Raw genomic sequence first — 22,238 nt, 5'->3', positions numbered from 1 at the left:
AAATCCTACCTGGATTTCGTTATTTGCAACTCGGATTTTCTATCCAATCTGACCAGCTTCTCCGTTCTGCCAAGACTTGAGAGCGACCACAGGCCATTGGTCGTTTCCTTTGCCACAAACTTAATTCTCCACAAAAAGGCACCACTCACATATAAAGGAATACACTCCGACAACCTAAAACGCCTGAAATGGAATGAGTCCAACGGACAAGGTATCCTAAAAACAAGCAAGGATTTTATCACGTGTGCACTTGACCAAATGGCCTCCCCAACAGCAATATGGTCGCAGTTATGTACACATTTGATCAGACTTTATCCAGCGACAAGGCAGGGCCCTAACCGCACACCACCAGTAGGAGCAACAGCACTGGCCATGATACAAACACTAAAAAGAACGAGAAACAACGCACTGAGGCTGCTCTTAAAATCCCCAGAGAACAGCAACCTCCTCGACATATATCGTCATGCCCAAAAGGCATTTAGGAGGGCAGTTACCCAAGAGAGAAAGGACCAGGAATCTCAATTCTGGGTCAAACTGGTATGGGAAAGTAAACAACAAAATTCAAAGTCATTTTGGTCACTTATCAACAATATTGATCGAAACATAACATCATTTGGATCAGCGAACATCCAGGAAGCAGACTGGATCCTGTACCTAACAGAGCATTTCCAGGCAAAAGATAACCCTGATAGCCCTGGATTAACATGGGATTCCGACACTGGCACAGGTGCAACACCGAACCCTCCACTCGATCAAATGCAGGGGCCTTCCTCATTTGAGAAACTGTCGGAAGAAAGAGTAGTCAAAGCTCTTACCAAAGGAAGACAAGATGGAGCACCAGGCCCGAATGGCCTGCCGCAGAGGCTATTCAAGTCCGATGTCCCTTTCTGGTCCATAGTGCTATTAAACCTCTTTAACTACACCCTGACCCACCAAACTATCCCGGACTCTTGGAGAGGTGCCATTATCCATCCCATCTATAAAGCCGGTCCACGAGGCAACCCAAACAACTATAGATTAATTGCCTTGTTGGACATAGAGGCAAAACATTTTGCAGGCCTCATTTTGGAGGATCTGAGACAATGGGTAAAGGATAAAAATTTGATCCCTTTCAATCAAACAGGATTTGTTGCCAAATCAGGAACAATGACAAACTTACTGGCAACCTCCACCATCATCGATAAAGCCCTCAAAAACTCCAGGTCGATTTTTTGCTGCTTTGTCGACTTCAAAGCAGCATTTGACAGGGTGCCTAGGGCAGCGCTGTGGCAAAAACTGAAGCAGTGGGGAATCCCAGACAATATTTTGAACCCCATCATCCTGCTGTACTCTAACACATGGGTCCGAGTGAAGTTAGGGTCTGGCACGCATCTCTCCCGGAAAATCTGGACCTCTCGTGGAGTCAAACAGGGATGCGTGCTGGCTCCCCTTCTCTTCAATCTATTCATTGCGGACCTATCAAGCACCCTTGAGGAAGTAATCAGTCATCCACCAAAAGTAGGAGGCATGGCATTATGCAATCTTTTATATGCCGACGACTTGGCATTGTTTAGTCTCACCAGAGTGGGGCTACAGAGACTTCTGGACGCCTTAACGCAATATACGGCTAACAACCAGTTAGAAATTAACATGAAAAAAACTATGGTTGTCCCGTTTGGCAAAAAATGCTACAGAGGTGGAGGCTGGACAATAAACAAAGAAAGTATTTTAATCGGCCAATCGTATAAATACTTAGGGGTCCATCTGGACTCCAGGGGCAGTTTTACTAAACAGAGCACTGTGATTGCAGCCAAGGCAACAGCGTTAATGATATCCCTGGCTAAGCTATCGAGGAGACTCTCAGGCCCCACGGTTTTGCCCTTATTGGAAGTGCTTAGAGCAAAGATCGGGCCAACTCTTTCGTATGGTATAGAGATCTTCAAGGGGAAAATGAACAATTCCCTAAACAAACTGACAATCAAACTCTATAAGAAATTGCTTCACCTGCCAAGGTCCTCCTCGCCAGCACAGGTCAGACTAGAGCTGGGCCTAACTAACTATGAATCTTCTAATGTTGGCTCATATCTTAATCTGATCCACAAACTAAGGAAGGCAGAAGCTGGTACCTTGGAACTCCTGGTCTGGAATGAAATCAGCGTGAGCAATCCGGGAGGAACTTACGGTCGCCTTCTAAATGACTATATCCAACAAACGTCTGCTGCAGATCTCTGGGCTCTCAACCCAAGCCAGACTGTCTTCAAAAATACAATAAAAAAAGTTACAAAACTGAAATCCTTGATCATGGATAAAGCTCTCCTTGCGAAACGCAGCCATGCTTGGGCAGTAGTCAACTCCTATAAACGCCTTCATCCGGCAAATTATCTGTCAATAACATTCTCCTATCATTTAAAGCGATGCCTGATCGCCCTAAGATTGGGAGACTGGCGCTTCCTACAAAATCTCCCTGCATGGCGTCAAAAAAAGGCCGATCAAACGTGCAGAGGGTGTGGGTCAGCAAACGAAACTTTTTTGCACGTGCTTTGTATATGTCCCTTCTTCATTCTCCAACGCAGACGCCTACTCAGGCCGGAATGGAACAAGCTGGGAGTTCGGACTTGCAGACACGCCATCACTGCTGCGCTGTCCTTAGAGAACACTGACAAACATAAAACTGGCCAAATTTGTTCAGTATGCCTACAGACTCTTAGAAAATTTGGACCACTGTGCAGAATAATGTGCACCTAACCGCACATGCATTGTCTGGGAGTGCTACTTTCTAAATTGCCGTAGCAGTAAGCACCGATAAGAAAGCCACATTGCACTCTGTTTTTATTTCTATTTTTATTTCATTTTTTAATTTCTTTTAAGTTGTAAGATTGTATTAACGTGCTGGAAGAATCTTTTAAAGATATGTTTTTATATATCTAAATAAAGAAGTAATTACTGCTGGTTCATCCGGTGATGTGTGGATTTTAATGTGGCACCGCACTCATGCTTAGCTAGGATGTCTGGATACAGTATTCGCTTTTCAACACATCATGTAAATTGTCATGTGGTTATGGCTCAAGTGATAATGCTCAAAGAGCACAATCTCCATATTACAGCCAGAACACGGTCAGACCACTTGCCAGTCATACTCGCTTTAGATGATCCCCCCTCCACTTTCAGGCTTTATAAGTTGGCAGCTGAAGGGTTCCGAACTCTGATTTGGTCTGTGGTAAAAAGTGCCTTAAAAAAAGGATCTTAAGGCAGGCCTTTATGCTATATATACGCTGAATTTGTATTTTCAAGGAAGCAAATCCCTGCATGCCACGCTAGATCATCTTCAAACGGAACTCAAAAAGATGGACACTGAATACGCCCACACTAAAGGGAAAACTACATTGGTCAAATCCAAGGAAATGTTAATGGAATCCGTGAGGCAGCAGACCACGAGATACTTCTCGGGAGAGAGGGACACATACTCCAAATCGGTGAAGCTGGAAGGCTGAGGAAAACACTAGCTTGGGTACTCAAAACCACCAACGATAACTCCCAAATTTCCTCGATAAGGGCAGCAATGACACTCTAGCCTCCACGCTGTTGGATATTAGAGAAAGGTTTGTGCAGTTTTGTAGGGAACTATACACATCCAGGTCCCAAACGCAACCAGACAAAATAGTGGCTTATCTGGATGATGTGGTTCTGGCAGGAATCGATGGTGAGGTACGAGAGCTCCTCAATTCCTGTTAACATTAGAAGATGTAAAAATTGCAATCAAAAGCTTATCCCGTGGCAAGGCCCATGGAGGGACGACCTTCCTATTATATTTTATAAGAATTTTGCTGATGTCCTATCTCTTAGATTATTAGACGTGCACAACCCTATTAATAATCCACCTCCTATGATATTGGAACCTATGATAACTGTGCTTTTGAAACCTAGCAGGGACTCAACAGTGGAGAATGACGTTTATGCAAGAATCCTGGCTCAGCAGCTGCAACAACTCATGCAATATTCGTATTACCGGCTCAAGCAGGCTTTATACTTCAGAGATCCACTACCTTTAATCTCTGCCCATTGATGACCATATTACATCTTGTTGACCCGAAATTTCCAGCTATAGCGGTGCATTTAGATGCTGAAAAGGCATTTGATGCCCTAGAGTGGCCCTTCATGTGCGAGCTTCTTTGTCAGCTGGTGCTCGACGCTCATAGTTTGAAAACAGTTGCCCTAGTATACGCCAGTCCTATTGCTAGAATTAAAAGTAACAGACAGTAGTTTATGTTGACAGCAATTGGCAGAGGTATGAGAGAGGGCTGCCCCATCACATGTGCATTGGAAATGGAGGCACTGGCTTTTTTTAACCGGCAATTCCATTTCCAATGACGTCTGTGGACTGGTACTAGATTGCCAAAATTGTCCTTATAGGCTGTCAATGTCATCCTCTATGTCCAGAAGTCTGATGTGAATTTATCCCAGATTAGGAACGTTATCAATTTTGGCGGCTTTTTCTTGACTCCACATCAAGTGGAATAAGTCTGAAATGTTTCCGCTAACCGGAATCACTTAAATATTTTCAGTAGAGTAGCCCTTAAAATGAGTGCAGACATTGCGAAATATCTGGGTATTTATAGAACGAGAACTGTATCTGAATTGATACGATGAAATTTGTCTCCACAATGTCATCACAAACAAAGCTGTACTTTACTGAACGCTCAAAAACTTTTCAAAAAAAGATATAGTTATGCTGCATATGGCTTCTCAAAAAGGGGTCACCGAAAAGGCATCCTACCTCGTGTACATTTTCATTGTAAATATGGGGCAAATGCTTATTTTTCATGAAAAAAAAGTTGATAAATACCTATAGAAAATTAAAAAAAGTAATGCCATAGAACCAGTCGTAAAACTTATTTGTGCATCAAGTAGCAAGCTGTAGAAAAATATAATATTTTTTTTTTTTGTAAATTTTTTTATTTTGCAGACAAAGAAAAAATAACAATAAACAAAAGGTACCACATTTGGTGCGTAGATGGTCCCACACAGTGGGAAAGCGTGAAAGTAAGATGAGGCAGAGCAGCAAAACAAAAAGCCAGCGGGTAAAGTCTTCATTTGCTGAGAATGTCGGCAGTCCCGTATCTATCCCCCAGCATGGGGCAGCTCAGTTAGTGCAGCCGGTAAATAGTCCAGGATCGCCCCATTCTCTAAGTAAGCCTCATCTCGGCGATGCAACTGTCCCAATGTAGCACCCAACCCCTCCCCCCCAGAACTCCCCCCCCCCCCGTGACGGCGCCGCTCGCATTCCCCATTCATCCAACAAGCATACTCTAGAGCTGAAATAAGTGTAAATTCCTCAATGATGCCGGGCAAACAGCCGAAGGCAAGCCAGCAGAAAGAAAGGACACCAAGGGGCCCCACTCGTGCCTGAAGTTTTTGTAGTTGCCTATAAATATATCCGCCATTCTCTCGAGACTCAAAAGTCTCCACAATCTAGAGTGCCAAAGGGAAACCGCCGGGGCCTCCTTCCGTTTCCAGGTCGAAGCCAACGTGAGTTTAGCCGCGCCGAGACACAGCCACAGGATCTTTTTGTCGGCTCGCGTTTGGTGTTCAAGGCCGGGGTCTCTCAAACCCAGTAGCACGAACTCAGGGGAGTCGTCGACAGGGTACTGCAGAATTTCCTTAATATGGGACAAGATCTCGACCCAGAAGGGCTTAATGATCGGGCAATCCCACCAAATGTGGCGGAAGTCCCCCAGGAGGCCACAACCCCTCCAACACCTGTCCGTGACCGCCGGGAAAATGCGATGAAGTCGAGCCGGGACCATGTACCATTGCGTAAGAGTTTTGAAATGCGCCTCCCTCAGGAGTATGGAATGATTAAATTGCGTCATGTCCTTCCAAAGCGCCGACCATTCTCCGTCAGTGATATCTCTCCCCACTATCTCCTCCCATTGCTCCATGTAGCGCGGTCTGGGAGAAAGGGCCGAGCGGAGCAGCAGCTGGTATAGAAAAGAGATGGCCCCCTTCATGGCAGAGGTCTTCAGGAGAAAGGCTTCAAAGTCGGACATAGGTCTCGCCGCCGCCTCCCGCACCCCCGGCGATGTGGCCCAATGAAGCAATTGTAGATGCCGGTACCGCTCCCCTGGCTGCACTTGGTAGTCCCGCATGCAGTTCTCAAACGTCAGGGGGTCGGGGCCATGGAACAAGTGAAGTAACGCCCGGCATCCCCCCTCCCTCCAGCCGTCAAAGGGGCCCTCGGCGAGCGCCGGTGGGAACTCCGGATTAAAATGCAATGGAGTGAATGGGGACGGGAAGGTCGTCCACCTCTCATCGCCCGCCAGTGTGTCCCAAACTTTCAGCGTAGTCCCCGTGGGGGTACTAATATACGCGTTTACTGGGCGGTCCCGCTTCGGCTTCCATGCCAGGTCCCAGACGGACCGGCCTGCCACACTCCGGTCCATATGCAGCCAGTGTTTGTCAGAAGACTGCTGTGACCACTCCACCATGACTCCAAGTTGGGCCGCCTTGTAATAGAGGTTGAAGTCCGGAAGGCCTACCCCCCCCTCACTCCGCAGGCGTCGCAGGAGTGTAAACGAAAGCCGCGCTCGACCACCCTGCCAGACAAATTTCAACATCATTGATTTAAGGTGGCTAAAAAAAGTGGAGGGCAGTGGAATCGGTAGGGCCTGGAACAGGTATAGATACTTGGGGAGAAGGACCATCTTGATAGCATGTACCCGTCCTAACCAGGATAGGAATTTGGGTTTCCATTTCTCCAGTTCCGCCCGCGACTTGGCCAAGAGGGGCGGGAAGTTGGCCGCGAAGAGGCCGCCCACTGTGGGGGTGAGGTGAACCCCTAGGTATAGAATGGAGCCCGAGGCCCAGGCCAGAGGCGTCGTCGCCTTCACCCGAGCCACCTCGGCCTGAGATAGGTTCAGGTTCAGGACATGCGACTTGCCATAGTTAACCTTGAAGCCGGCCACCGCTTCAAATTCCAGCAATATATCCCGTACACATGGGAGAGAGTTAGCGGGGTCGGCCACCGACAATAGGACATCATCTGCAAAAAGGGTGATCTTGTGTTGTTCCCCCGTGAAAGGGATGCCCTTCACCCCCTCATGCTCCCGGACGGCTAGCGCCAGAGGTTCAATGCTGAGTGCAAACAACAAGGGCGATAGGGGACACCCCTGCCTAGTGCCTCGTGAGTGCCGGAAGAAGGTCGACAAGTGGCCGTTCACCGCCACCCTTGATCGCGGGCTGCAAAAGTTTGCCCTCACCATCGCGATGAATCGATCGGAAAAACCAAACGCCTGTAACGTGTGGAATAGGAAGCCCCAGTCCACTCGGTCGAAGGCCTTCTCCGCATCTAGCCCCACCAAGACCGCCGGGATGCGGAACCTGTCCGCCTTCTCAATAAGGTGGATTACCCTCCTAGTGTTATCATGCGTCTGGCGGCCTTTGATGAATCCAGATTGGTCCGCATGGATAATCGACGGCAGCAGGTCCTGTAGGCGACTCGCTAGAATAGCCGAGTAGAGCTTTGCGTCGATATTGAGCAAGGCTATGGGGCGGTACGAGGCACACTGCTCCGGGTCCTTCCCCGGCTTCGGCAGGACCGTGATCACTGCCTCCGCAAGGGTCCCAGAATTCACCCCAGGTCCAACCATGTCGTTAAAGAGGGCGACCAGGAAGTCACACACCTCAGTCGCATAGGTCTGATAAAAGACTGCGGTGAACCCATCGGGTCCGGGGGCTTTGTGCAATTTCAGGTTTTTGATGGCAGAGAGGACCTCCTCCCTCGTGATCGGAGCATCAAGTAAAGCGTTCCAGGCCCCTGATACCTGCGGAAGCGATAAGCGCTGCAGGAATTCACGCTGTTTAGCAGTGTCCAGCTCTTCCCCCTTGTACAACGCGGCGTAGAAGCGGCCAAAGACATCCGCCTTCGCCCCGTCACTGTGATGGAGCACTCCCGCAGCATCCCTAATCCCACCTATGTATTCACGCTCCCTCTTATCTTTCAATTGCCGGGCCAGGTGTCTGCCAATCTTGTTACCCCCGGAGTAGGAGTGCCGACCCAGCCTCAATAGGGTGAGTTCAGCCCTATTCGTATAGTGCGCCTTCAACTTGCCCCTCACCGCCGTCAGGGGACGTAGGGTCACCCTCGAGGGATTAGCTTTGTGCTCCCTCTCAAGCGTGAGCACCTCTGCCTCCAGCTCCTCCCTCTCCTTCCTACGCAAAGCGTTCAATTGCGAGTTGAGGCCCAGGCACGTCCCCCTGATCGTCGCCTTGAAGGCGTCCCACGTGGTCATCAGGGACGTGTCCGAAGGGGGATTGCTCTCAAAAAAGTCCCGAATGGCCAGACGTAAGGCTTGATGGGACACCTCATCCCTGACCACCGAGGCCGGGAAGTACCACTTCCGGCTCGCGGTGTCAGGAGGCGACCACCGAAGCGTGAGCACCATGAGACTGTGGTCCGACACAGATATCGGGAGAATGGCGGCATCTAAAATGTGCCCTCTAAGTGATTGACTAAGGAAGACGTAATCCAGACGGGAGTAGGAGTGGTGCACATGGGAAAAGAACGTATAGTCCCTTACATCAGGGTGAAAAAACCTCCAGCCATCAACCAGTCCCATCTCCTCCACCCCCCGCTGCGTAGCCCCCGAGAAGACCCCTGTGTCCGCCCGCCGCCCCCCCGAGCTATCCGCCTCCCCGTCCCAAACCAAGTTATAATCACCCATCATGAACACAAGACCTTCCGCAAAGTCCCCCACCTTCTCCAGTAGCTCCTGCAAGTACTTATTCTGACCCGTATTAGGCAAGTAGAGCACCACAAATGTACATAGCCTGCCCTGAACGTGCCCCTTGACCATCAGCCACCGCCCCTCTCTATCGTTGCGGACCCCCACAGGTTGAAAATGCAGCGCTGCCTTAAACATTAAAGCTACTCCCCGGTGCTTCGTGACAGCTGAGGACCTGTACACAATGGGGTACGCCCTGTGGCGGAGCCGTAGTTCATCCTTTCGTGCTAAATGGGTTTCCTGCAGCCCCACAACATCAAGATGATGGTCTACAACATATTTCAGGACCTTCTGTCTCTTCTGAGGGGAGTTCAAGCCCTTGACGTTCCAAGTGCCTATACTAATCGGCATGGTAGATACCAAACAGAGAACCTGCTATCAGTAATACAGTTGGCGCCCAGCCTGCATTCCACCCCTCCCCCCAGCCACGTGCTCCCAAACGTTTCCAGAATAGTCGTTGGGTCAGCCCCTCTACAGCATGGCGCGCATTCCACCACTCACGCTCTGCATTCATCCCCAAAGGCCTGCCGTCACGGGCCCCCCCCCCCCAACCCCACAGTCCCCCAACCAAACCCCCCCCGAACCAACACAGAACATTGTACAAAAATAGAAAAAAAAGTGCAATAACCATACTCATCGAGATCAGTAGGCCGAAGTCCGTAGGAAGCCCCCAATCAAGTGACAGGCCAGAGGAATGAAACCACTATTCCCCTTGGCCGCAATCGAGGTCGTCTCCCACCAGAGTACTTGCAAAACCCTCGATCAGAAGGCCCGAGCCTCCCCGGCGCCGATCCGCCATTCTTCGGGGATTACGCCGCCCTAGAGCTAAGCTGTGAGTCGGCCAACGTGGCCGAGGCCACCGAAGCGACTGCTGCTCCTCGCTCCTGCAGGCTGGTAGAAAGGTCCGGACGTTGTCTAGCAGGGGAACCGGCGGGGGAGCGCCCCACCCTGTGCCATGAGTTCGAACGGCGGCGCCGTCGAGACGGAGAGGCCGCCGTGGCCTGCGAGGACGGCACATCCTCCAATCCCAAGAGCTCTTTTGCCGCCTGAAGCGTGCGGATTTGGGCCAGGCGGTTCTGCCATCTGAAGATAATCCTGAAAGGGTGCCCCCAGGAATAGGCGATCCCCCTCTCTCTCAGAAACGATGTGACAGGTCGGAAGTCCCTCCGCTTTTGCAGGGTGGATGCAGCCAAGTCCTGGAATAGTAGTGGCCGATGGCCCCGGAATTGCAGTGATTCGATGGCCCGGGCTTTCCGAAGTATCCTCTCCTTAAGTTGAAAATCGTGGACGCACACCAATATGTCAGGGGGAGGGCCCCCCCGCGCCGTGGCAATCCCACCCGGTGCACTCTGTCCATCCGTATCTCCGTCATGTCCGCCTCATCTAGGACCTGGAGAAACAGCTCCTGAACGTACCCCCGGAGATCCCCCGCCTCAACGTCCCATGGCACCGCCCGTATACGGATGTTATTTCTACGGGAGCGGTTTTCAAGGTCTTCCGTATGCAGTTGAAGGTCCAAATTCTGCTCGGTGAGGCGGATTATGTCTTGCTGGAGCATATGAACATCGGTGGCCACACTCAGGTCCCTGTCTTCCAGGGTCGCCACCCTCTCTCCTATGCCGTCCACGTCCCTCCGCACTTCCCGCAGGTCGGAGGCGAGTTGCGCCTTGAGTTCTGATATATCCTCCTTGATGGAGGCGAACAGCTCCGACATGAAGGCCTTCGTCGCTGGGGCGTCTTCATCAGAGTGCTTCGACGACCCACTCGCCCCAGGGGAGGCCGGTTGTTGGGAGGCTTTGTCCTTCCCCTGGTTTCGTTTGCGCTGCACAGTGGACATGGCGGCTCACCGCTCCCTGCGCCGGCTCCACGTGGCTAAGGAAAGTAGTGGGGCCTGTAGGCGGACCAAGTGCTTGGCGCCCGCCGTCGCCTCCAAGCGTTTCCAGGCCCCCCGCACTCAGGCACTCGACCCGTGGGTGTCTCCTGTATCCCAGGCGGGAACCCCAGGGAGCCGGTGTCCTTCTGCCTCGGCCCTCCGCGCCTCCGCTCTGCACGTGTCGCACCTCCAATTAGCGGTAGAGGCACTCCTTAGCCCCACCGCCGTCCGGCTTCGCGCAGCACCCAGGCCCGGGGCCTCGAAAGTTCAAACAGGCCGCTGGCGCCAACCGCGAGGGAAGGGCTGGCCGATGGAGATAGTAAAGTGCTACTGGTCATCCGAGTGCCACTGCTTGGCCAGGGGTCGGTGCACCACCTCCCCCAGGTGTGGTGGGGTATGAGCTGGGTCTCGTCGTCAGGACCTCCCTCGTCCAAGCTCAGGTCCGAGCAGCCTTCCGTCTACTCCAGAGTCTGCAGGCGGATCTGGGGCCCCGCCCTTCGACCGCGCCGGGCCGCGATGTCTGGAAAGCCCGGGGTCTCACAGGCCGCGGGTTGCGTTCGCTCTCGCAGGCGCTTCCAAGGTCACACCGCCTCGGCGACCCCACCAACGTCTGCCGCTCCGCTAGGCGATCGTCTCCGCCACTGTAGGGGCTCGTGGGCACCCCCAAAACCGTGCTGTTAGATGCTTTGTTGGATCAGCTCCGGAGCGGCCCGAAAAGGCGTCCTACTCCGCCGCCATCTTGGCCACGCCCCCAAAATATAATATTTTTAAAGTAAATGACCACAGTACTAGGAGTAAATATATATTCATTTTCGTGCATGTGTGTGCTTGTCAGCCTCCGATGGTTTCTTCATGCAGTCTTTCTTTACCGCCTGTATTTCATTTAACTCTTGTCCTTGCATATTAAACAACACTAAACACCTTTGTGTCCTCAGTTCTATCTTACAACAAAGCCAATTGTCCTTGAGAATAAGCTCTGCTTTACAACAGAACTGTTGCGACTCTTTCAGATGACCCATTCATCACTAGCAATGTGATAGACAGCAAGTTGAGTAAAGGCCCCCCGAATGATTATTGGTTCCCAAAAATATTTGTTTTGTGTAGTAACGTATTAAACTGTGGGTGCAATAAAAATCAAGCATTAGCAAAGTCAATAGATCTGCCCTTGGCAAGTATGTGATGGTTTGATTAGGTTTCCAAACAAATTCAGAAAGCAAAAAGTACAACAACAAAAATAAAAGATCAAATTCAAAAGGTGCTCCAACAACCCAGGCTTTCCACTGAAGCACACCTTTTCTGGTGGCTGTGGGTGTGACCAGGAAAAATGCCATCACTCAGACAGCAAGAGATCCAATGGATTAAGTGGGACCCGTTGCCACATGCTATAAGCTTTAGTTGCCAGGCCCACAATGTAAATGACATTTGGAAAGGCCAATGACTGAGGCCCCTCTTTGTATGAATATATGAGTTTACTTTATTCATACATTTTTGAGGATATGAGGTTGGAGAAACAGCCACAGTTGTCTATAGGGCAGACCTAAAATTAGCATGTTTTACTTTTTAGGATGTGCCTGCACAACCCTTGCACTGTGCTTGGAAAATCTATTGTTTTTAACAAACTTAAAAGAGACTTAAGTCTCCTCTCTTTCCTGGCTTCTCATTGGTTCTGGTGTGTGCCATGTACCTTTCCTCCATTTCTATTGGCTGTAGCAAATTTTCCTGCATTTACCATTGCTTGTTCCTCGTCTGCTTCTCTTATCAGTTTCCCGCCACTGAAATGCTGTTAAAATCCACTTTGGTGGAACTAGATTTTCATAAAGTTTTGCCTTTTACTATTGCAGCATATTTATATAACAATTTATCACCCAGAGAGATTAAGTGGTTTGCATAGAACCACAGGATGTTGCGCGGCGCCGCCGAGACTCAAACCGGGATCCCCAGCTCTCCAATCAGCAGCTTTGGCCGCTGTGCCACATCCTCTCCACTCCCATGTTATCTGTCAGGGAGCTTTCTCCTTCTCCTGGACGATGAGTGATGAAAATAACCCTTTATTAATTACGTAGGCGAATCCGATGCATTGCCAATGTTTGATTATTATAGAGGTGAACAACTAATAACAAAGGAACATGATGATCTTGTGTTAAGGCTAATGCAGATGCTGAAGGATTGAGGCAGAAAATAGTGGATATATACGAGTATTATTCTTGGTGGCTCTGCAGACTCTACGTCCCAAACCTCCCTTGAGGAATGTAGACTTGCTGGCTGCAGTAAAGCTTTGGGAAGTGTTCATGCAGGCAGTAGTGTCACCGGTGGTGGAAGGGGGAGGGGACATCAGTAGAGAGGCAGGCGGCAGCTCCTAAGCAAACATTTCGGCACTTGAACTCATTTATTATTATTTTGTAACTAATAAGGCATTGACTCCAAGGCATGATCAATATTTTATGACCAAAACAGGCCAACACACGCACGCCCCAGTTTCATCCCACAAAACTGCTAATTGTGCTCCGTGTTGTGATGGGGCCCTAGGCCCACATGATGGAATAACAGAGTGACACAGACACCAGTTAGGGGATAGTAACTCTGGCCACGAGCAAGTGCGCTCGGGTTCTGTTATTAGCAGCGTCACCTGACCCAGTGACTTCTGAGGTGGGTGTGTGCACAGTGTATGGTTACACTGGAGAACAACTACACTGTGTCTTTGCAGGACACTACATCCCTCCCAAAGTTCAGGGAAAAGAAAACAAAATGTCCAACCTGCAAGAAAACAGAATAATAACAATTTACAGCCCCAACAGGTTTTCTTCAGACGATCGGCTGGGAGAATGTTGAAAACAGTTCCTGGATTACAAGGTCAGTCGGATGAGCTTCACCTCAGCGGTGTACTTCAGATCATCCTTGTCTTGCTGCGCTTATGTACTTTGTTCAACACTTGGGGTACCTGGAGCAGAATGAGATTGGCCCTTGAGGGTTCTCGCAGGTGTTCCTAGTCCAGTGGATGACAACGCTTGTTGGTTGTTGGAGACGACTATGGCACGAGAGGTCTTTCTTTGGATTTGCTGATCTTGATGCCTTTACACCTCCGTCCGGCCAAGTAACTTCCGACTTGCCTTTCTTGCCGGACTCCTCTCTCACTGGAGCCTTGAAGATTGGCCTCTCCTGCTTGGACTCTTCTCTCACTAGAGACGCTGGGAGGACCCTCTTGCCGGACATGATGAGACCCAGTGGACCGTGCGGGGCTTCGCATGAGCCGCGCAAAGGCGTCGCTGAGGAACTGCCAACAGACTCACCGCCAAGTCTCTCATGATGTCCTCTGGGTATTGATGTCATCCGCCAGGATGGTCTTGCCGTTAGGACATGGGTTCAGTGTCTTCACCAGACCGTTTCTCGGTGCCAGGTGTTTACCTGGGGCCTTCATGCTTCCTGTTGCCTGTCGGGGAGCTACCGCTGCTGCACCTCTCCCATCCGGATTCCTCTCTCACCGGACATGTGGCAGAGGCCCTTGTCCCCTGGACTGCCACATGATCGCGTGGGCTGTGCGGGTCGCTGCGGAACTTCGGACATGGCCACAGTCGAGTCTTGTGTAGTCCACAAGGGTGGATTGTCTAGTGCTCGGGTATGCTCTGCTTCGGCAAGCTTCAGGTTCACGGGGCACCCATACGGTTCTTCAGTGGTTGGTCTCCTCAGGTGCGAGTTGTCAGGATTACTGGGATCCACACGGATGTTGCGATGTTCCTTGGACAGCACCGATGTTCCTGTGTGCTGACTGTTGCGATGCTCCTTGGACAGCACCGATGTTCCTGTGTGCTGACTGTTCCTGTGTGCTGACTGTTGCGATGCTCCTTGGACAGCACCGATGTTCCTGTGTGCTGACTGTGGTTCTCTCTCTTCCTCTGTGGAGCGATGTTGTGTTCCTCCATTCTTCATCTTCGTTCTCTTCCTCGACGCGGTCAGGTCTTCTTTCTTGCTTGCTCATGCTAACCAGGCTTCTCCATGTAGCGGGCCCTCTACATGTCGTCCCCTTGGTCTTGTCCATGTGGTAGGACACTGTCTTCACTTGGCTTGGTGACTAGACCTGTCGTCGTATCTTCCTGTTACTTGATCACTTCTGTTGCCTTCAATCAGGATACCCTTCTTTGGTCAATTCCATCGTGACCCTCCTGTCTCGTCGGGTTCCTTTGGCTCTACCGTTCCTCCTTCCTTTTCTTTATGGCGTCGCGCCCTTCCGTTCCATGTTCCTTCTTGCGACGTGGTCTGGTCCTCTTGCGGTCGTTGGCCTTCCCGACCAGTCTTCCCCAGGTGGCGTGCACTCCACCTGTTTCTTTCTGGTCTGGGCATAGCTCTCCGGCATGGTGTTCTTCTCTTCTCTGACTGGACCGTTTGTCGCGATCTTCTCTGTTGTTGCTTTTCTTTCCTTGGCGACCAGACTGGGTGGTCGGCTTCCATCTTGGGCATGAGTTGTCATGCTGTGCTATTTACTTGGTGGTCGCTGTTCACCGTCACGGTGTTTTGGCGTTGGCGCGCTTTGCCTGCGCGGATGAGTGTTGCGTCACCGCTCCTGGTGCAACTCTGGTGCATGCCACCATGCGTACTGACGATGGCACTCTGGTTGCTGCGAGACGTCGCTGTCTCTCTTGGGGACCTTTGTGCGCGGTCCCGTGGCGGTGGCGTGTCGCTGTGCAGCGTCACTCTGGCGCTCTTGATCCTTGGCGCTCTTGGCACGTTCTGGCGCAATGCTGCACGGTCTTGTCGTGCGGGTGTGGAGTTCTTGCACTCCTGTCGCGTTCTTGCGTTTCGTGGCGTGTTTCGGCGCTTCTGGCGCGTTTGTGCGCCGCCTCCTTTTGTCCTGGGGTTTGGGTGCTTCTGTTGTCGGTGTGGTGGCGGCCTGCGGCCAGCACGCGGTGCCTCCTCTTTGTTTCCGCCGGTCCTGGCGGTGGTGTACTGGAGAGTCTGCTCCTTGTTAGGTGGCGGCAGTATAAACTGGCAGGTGTGGATGTGGCTCGTCCACTTGCTTATATGGCACTTGCTTTGACCAATGCTTGTTTCTTTCCCTTTCTCCTGCTTACAATTGCTACTTTTGGCCACTAGATGGCAGTGGTGCACGTTCCGACGTGACCCTGGCTAGTTCCTCGCACACAAAGCTCTGTGTGCTTTTCACGTTTGCCACTCTGTCTTCCCCCTTGTCGCGGGTGGACTCCGCAGTATTTTACAGCGCCCGGCAGCTCTCACCGCGCTACGGGTGCTTCTTTAGCTTATTCACCCCCCGCTGCCGCAGCTTCTCACACGCGGCGGGGGACGCTGCAGGCAGGCCGCGGGTGGGCTCCACTGGCGCGGCTTTTCTCAGTGTTCATTGTGGGCCGCGGTTGCATGCGGGTGGGCTCCGCTTTGGCTATTAAGCGCCAGGCAGCTCCCCTCACGCTGCGGGCGCTCTTCGGTAGTCTTTCACCCCTCCGCCGCACTTCACACACGCGGCGGGGGAAGCGCTGCAGGCAGGCCGCGGCTGGGCTCCGCTGGCCTTGCCTTACTCTGAGTTTATTTTCGGCCGCGTTGCACGCAGGCCATGCGGGTGGGCACCGCAGTTGTTCAGTCATAAAAGGGGGTCGCTCCTGGCATACGTGGCCCCCTCCGCTCACCTTCGGCTGGCTGCCTTTTCGACCACGGGGGTGGGCTCCGCGGAGATTGTAGCGTTCAGCTACCAGTCCTGGCTCGGTGGCGGCCGATGCAGGTGGGCTCTGCACAGCTCTCTCTTCACCCCAGGCAGGGGCTCAGTCGCGGCCTACGCGGGTGGGCTCCGGTTGGTCCGCTCCGTTTCCTCGGTACTTCGGGCCGCGCCTCCACGTGGCGCTCGGTTGCGGCCGGCACAGGTGGGCTCTGGTCGGTCCGCTGCACTCTCTCCTCACGCCGGGAGGCTCACGCTGGGCATGGAGGTGCGGGGTGGACACCTGGTCACCTCTGCTTCGTGGATGCCTAGGCCCGGGGCACGGCAGACGCCCCTCGGGCCTCTCGGCGGCCGGCGGCGTTTCCCCGGAGGGGTGCCCTGCACATGGGCACTTTACTTCTTCTTTCCGGGGTTTTTCAGCTGCGGCACGCGTGGCATTGCGTTACCGCCTCGTCGCCAATGTGGTGATGGGGCCCTAGGCCCACATGATGGAATAACAGAGTGACACAGACACCAGTTAGGGGATAGTAACTCTGGCCACGAGCACGTGCGCTCGGGTTCTTTTATTAGCAGCGTCACCTGACCCAGTGACGTCTGTGGTGGGTGGGTGCACAGTGTATGGTTACACTGGAGAACAACTAGACTGTGTCTTTGCAGGACACTACACTCCGCAACAAACCTGGCACACGAGAAGAAACAATTCAGGTATTGCTTTCTATCACTTCTGTTACATTTTTGTCGTTTTTTAATGCAATACAATTTTGAAAAACCAGACAATTTTTGGGTGTTATTTTGCTCTTAACAGCACGTGTTTTCTGTTGCTTACTGTGGCAGTATTACCACCACTTATTGATAGACACAATGGTGGAACCAGTTGGAATTGTGTAGTGAATTTAACACCACTGATTTCTGGAACATCTAACGAGGAAGATACTTTATGGAGTGTCACTAGTTAATTCATGGAAAAAAATGACCCCCTGTTACAGACCTTTCGGCCGGCCACTTGTCACCACACTTCTTCTCTTTCCCTAGAGTTTACTTGTTTCCTGTCAATTAACAGGTAGGTATTTTCAAAATTACAAAGATAGGTTTCTCACCATCTGAACAAAGTTCTCTGGAAAACTTTGAAACTTGTTAAAGTCACAAACCTTTATGCTTTCCCCACATGTGCATTAAAACTTTGAGTCTTGTAAAAAAGTAAGCAAATATAAACTTGAAGAGGAAAGGTCATCATCCTTTTACCATCTTGCACAGAAAAAATCTGCAAATTGTAAAGTTGCAGAGAAAAAGTCTGCATATAGTTTCTACGTTTGGCTGGCTTTAGGTATGGTGAAATCTATCTCTCAAAGCAGAGAAAATTGTCTTGCAATGCATGCAAAACTTTACCCACATGAAGTCAAACTAATGCATGAGACTTCACAAACTTTACGAATGTCCTGAATCATGACTTTGCATGCTTTTGAATGAATTAGTATAGAGGACTTTTGTGAAGTTTCAAAAGAACACATCCTTTACTCTTCCCTAATCAGAGTCCGGGGCCACAGCCTAGACCTCCATTTACAATATATTCTGGTGTGACCTCTCTCTGGTGAAAACAGACTACATTTGCTACATTTTCCGCCCAGTCCCAGGACAGCATTTTCCATACTAAGCCTTTAGTGTGACAACCTAAAGCATTCTGAAGGCTGCAGTCTTAGAAAGCTTCAGTTGAACCAATTGGACTAGCACACCCAGCAGTAATGACTTGTAAAAGGAAAGCCATAGACCAGAAAGAACAATACTAAAGTACCAAGGGACCTAAGAAGAGTAGAACCTAGAACAGAGAAGTAAACAGGACCTGCAGCTTGAGAAGACCCAGGCCTCAACTAGAAATTATGTTTACATGCGAGTAATAAACCACAGGTCAACCAAGAAGTGCCTTCTGTCTGGTCTATTGTCCACCCTCTCACAGTGTGGCTTACTTCAAAGCATGGAGATCATGCATCAGTTTGAGTGGACAAAGCAGACCAGAAATTATTTTTTGTTTTCAGTATCATTCTACTACTTGAACTATTTGGGATCCATCCCATTCTTATTCATAAAACCAGAATGCTCTGAATAGTCATTGATTAAGATTCATGAAAACCAAAACACTTGCGTACTCACAGTTCAGGATCACATCCCGGGCTCTATAAAGTTCTAACTTCTGGAGGAGGACCAGCAGCTCTACCACGGTCGTTGACCTCTGACCCCACCACCACATCAGCTCCCGTGTGATGCTGACCCCCGTCTTCTCCATGGATTTTATTCTCCTCAGCTCCATCTGATCAGAAATCACATGGGACGCTAAAAAAAAAAATAACCCAACAAAATGATGATCCACCAATACAAAATGTGAAATAAGGAAGCTTTAAAAAAAGAAATGCAAAAACAATATTCAAACTTTTGCTTTAGACAACTTTAAAACTATTATGTCACTCTCCTTTCACAGTCTAACTTGGATTGTCCTTGCTGCAACAGATTACACAGCTACATCGTTTATTTTAACCTTTTAAAGTATGCAGTAATTATAAGGAAATATACCACAAAAATGGTGTTGAAATGCGAGTGGCATGGCTTGTAGCCAAACAACGTAACTACTTCCGTCTGAAGGACTTCAGCCCTATTTGGTTGTGTTCCAGCCATCACGTGGCTTTCTCCAGGAAACGCCACCGAAAGCCAACATGCCACTAATGGGCTAATCGACTGCAGTCTATTCAGTCCTCCACCCCAAGAAAATATCTATCTCTCCAGGTATACCCCAAGAGTACTAAAAATGTCGAGCTGATCTTCTGAACGATTCTGCTCAAAAGGCAGAGTGTGGAGAAAAGTGGAGGAAAAAGCCAGAAAGGCCCTAAGCAAACAAAAAGTGCACACAGTGATTAGAGGTGCCCATCTGATTTTACACACACACACACACACATACGAAACCCAGGTGAAGCAGCATGACGAACACCCACTTGCACTTCCCATCAAATCAGATATGAATAAGATCACATCTGCAAGGCGATAAGAGAAGTAGATTCAATCAATCAAAGTCATCTTTATTCGATTATCACTGTTTGTAGAAAATCATAAAAGTACAAATTGACATATTTACATTTGAGACTTTTAAAATTTACATGATCTGTCTTAACAGAAAAAGTTAAAAAGTTAAAATGTATCATTATCAATTAAGATTTGGTCGATGGTTGACACAAAATTTTAAAAAACAGGCAATAGATTTCGCATAGGTTTCCTTCTCTAGCATTTGGAGAGCCAAAAAGGCTGGGCGACATGTTTGAAGTCCTATGTGCCTCAAAATAGGTACAATCCAACGTCGACGGGGAGCCTCATAGAATTTACAAAAGAGAACTGAATGAATGGTAGTTTGTAAGGATTCACGGTCACAAGGTCATGGAAGTGTATATTCGCTCCAAACATTTTGCTTTGGGAACATAATTAACCTAAAAAAAATGTTTAGTCTAAATCTGGTGAGTAAAAAATTTTCGTATTGACTTAGGTTATATTTTAAGTATGGCTGGATAGCGAGAGAGGTTTGAATGATCAGAAGGTGTTGTACTGAGATTTTCCTTGCTTCTTGAGTTAGATTCACTAACCAGAAATTCAAATTTTGATCTCCAAGACATGGCGTGTGTCAAAACACGTATTTTCGGCGATCAACACAAGTTTGATTTTCAGAAAGAACACGGAACGTAAGTGAAGGGGCAAGCTTCAGCCAAAATCAAAGAGGGGAAGAGACTGATGGAGATATCAGATTTAGGGATAAGTAGCCATGAAGAGGGTCACCGAACTAACGAGTCAAGGAGGAGGATGCATAAAATGAAACAAAGGACCACAGATAGTTTATGTCGGAGATGATCCAAAAAGGAACACACTTATTTATTTGGTGTTTTCTATAGCGCGAACATGACCCTGAGTGGGGTATCAGAGCGCTTCACATTTGCGTAACATTAAACAGTCATTAGTAGTTGTACAATGATTTTGAGAAAAACATTAACGTTTAATAAACATATATACAATACCCCAAAGAGGTTAATGTTCTATTAGAGGTAGCATGCCTATATATGTGGTGGAAAAATGATAGTGGCGAGTCTGCTGCGATTATGGGAGATATTTACTCATGTAAAAAGAAGACTTCATTTTTTAAAGCAGAGATTGGCGAAATTCTTCTAATGTTAGGGGGGAGAGTGTACCAAGTATAGCATCGTCTGAAACAGCAACTGAATGAACTAGTGTAAGGGATTTTCCCAAAACTAAAGATAGATTGGCAGTAAATAAAGTCCTAGGGACAACAACGGTGAGGCAAATAAAAAACTTGTCATGGGAGGTCGAAAATTCAGGATCACAAGAGAGGACTATGGAATACGGCTAGGAGGTATAGGCAGACTGAGATACCACAGAGGAGACGTTCTCAGTGTGCCGTTGTACGAGATTAAGTTGCTGCTATACATTTTCTTCGTGGTGATGACTACATTTACGTAGTTTCTGCTGGCAGATCCTCCTGAAATGCATTTAAAGAAAGGGGTCACCACCGAACACAGATTCAATAAAATATAAGATGGTAGCAGACACCATTATTCTGCATAATAAAGAGAGGAACAGGTGAAAAAGTAAGTCAGCAATGTCTTGATCAAATAATCAGTTTCATATAAATTGTATTAGGAACAACAACCATAATGAGATTGATGATTTTGATGCATTTCTAAAACACAAAATTGAGTACCCTGCAAAGGTGACTTGACACTATTCTAACTGAAAATAAGTTATGTGTTTTCAACAGTTTTGGAAGTTTCACTGATTTGATTCAGTCCTGAGAATAGTAGGGCGGCTATTCCACAGCTGAGGAGCTGGAAGAGAGAACGTTGTTCCTCCCTTCCTTTTCAAATTAAAATAGGGAATAGTTACAATTACGGCTTCTCCCAATATTACCACCTTCCTTGGAACAGATAGCTTTAGCTTCTCCCAAATGCTCACTGGACCAGTTTCATGGCATGCTCGGTGAGTCACACAGGCTGTTTTAAAAAGCACTCCCTGGCTTATACGCAGACAATGTAGCTCTTTAATGGTGACCGAATTTGGGCAAAAGTCCAGTGGGGAGTCAGATTTAATTGTAAGCATGATTGTATGAACTACCTTATACTGTAATAAATCGAAGTCAGTCAGCGCTGAAGCCAACTCCAGTTGTGTGTTCTTTCTCATCCTTAACCATATTTAATTTAAGGTTGGAGCTAATGTTATCTATCTTTTCTTTAAAAAGTAAAGAAAAGGATTTGCATAAAATATTAGAGGTCTGAAGTTCATTATGTCGTGTAAAAGCAGGAACATGCATAGTTCTTACAAAATTAAACCCTACCCTGTCTGAATATTCTGCTTCTAGCATTTTTCTGATAAAATAGTTTTTAGATTGAGCCTAGACAGTGCTTGCACTGTCTCCTTGTGATATGTTGTATATACTTTGTGGGCATAGAGCCTGCCCACCAGTTTTTATTTGTTTATGTCGGTGTCCTATATAAATCCTTACTTGTAAGTGGTTAATATTTACTCTTTGTTCCACCTTTTTGTCAATTATTTACTCCCACGGAGCAGCACCGTTGTACTTGTACCTTCCACTTGTCCAATTTTTTTTTCCCTGGCTCAGGAAAATATTTTTAAAAATTTAAACGAGCACTTCTCATACGCGTTTGTGTTTTTTTTCTCTTGCTCAGTGCGGCCGCTCTCTTCATGGCAACCACACTTCTTTAAGCATGGTGGCTGTTCCGTGAGGCCACGTGCCTTTTTTCTTTTTTGCTCACACCCACTTGTTTCTGCTTTGGGAAGGCAGGAAGCGCAGCAGACCTGTGACAGGAAGTGGATAAAATGGACTCCATGTTGTAATGTTCTGCTTCTGCTGAGGAAGCAACATATGACTCTCTGAGCTCATCAAATGCCC

The 22,238-nt window shown here is 48.9% G+C and overlaps 1 protein-coding gene across 2 annotated transcripts in view; it reads right to left on the bottom strand.

The window, feature by feature from the left end:
- Positions 1-22,238, bottom strand: part of IRAK2 (interleukin 1 receptor associated kinase 2) — a 183,049-nt gene that overhangs the window by 136,236 nt on the left and 24,575 nt on the right. For both annotated transcript variants that reach the window (XM_086939230.1, XM_086939229.1), the window contains exon 2: positions 18,434-18,613. In XM_086939230.1, the coding sequence (XP_086795356.1) occupies positions 18,434-18,613 (180 nt within the window). The remainder of the gene's footprint in view (positions 1-18,433; positions 18,614-22,238) is intronic.

The sequence above is a fragment of the Lissotriton vulgaris genome, chromosome 9 (genome assembly GCF_964263255.1).
Source record: "Lissotriton vulgaris chromosome 9, aLisVul1.2, whole genome shotgun sequence".
In the NCBI taxonomy this organism is placed as follows: Eukaryota; Metazoa; Chordata; class Amphibia; order Caudata; family Salamandridae; genus Lissotriton; species Lissotriton vulgaris.
This window is presented reverse-complemented; position numbering and strand designations above follow the sequence as displayed.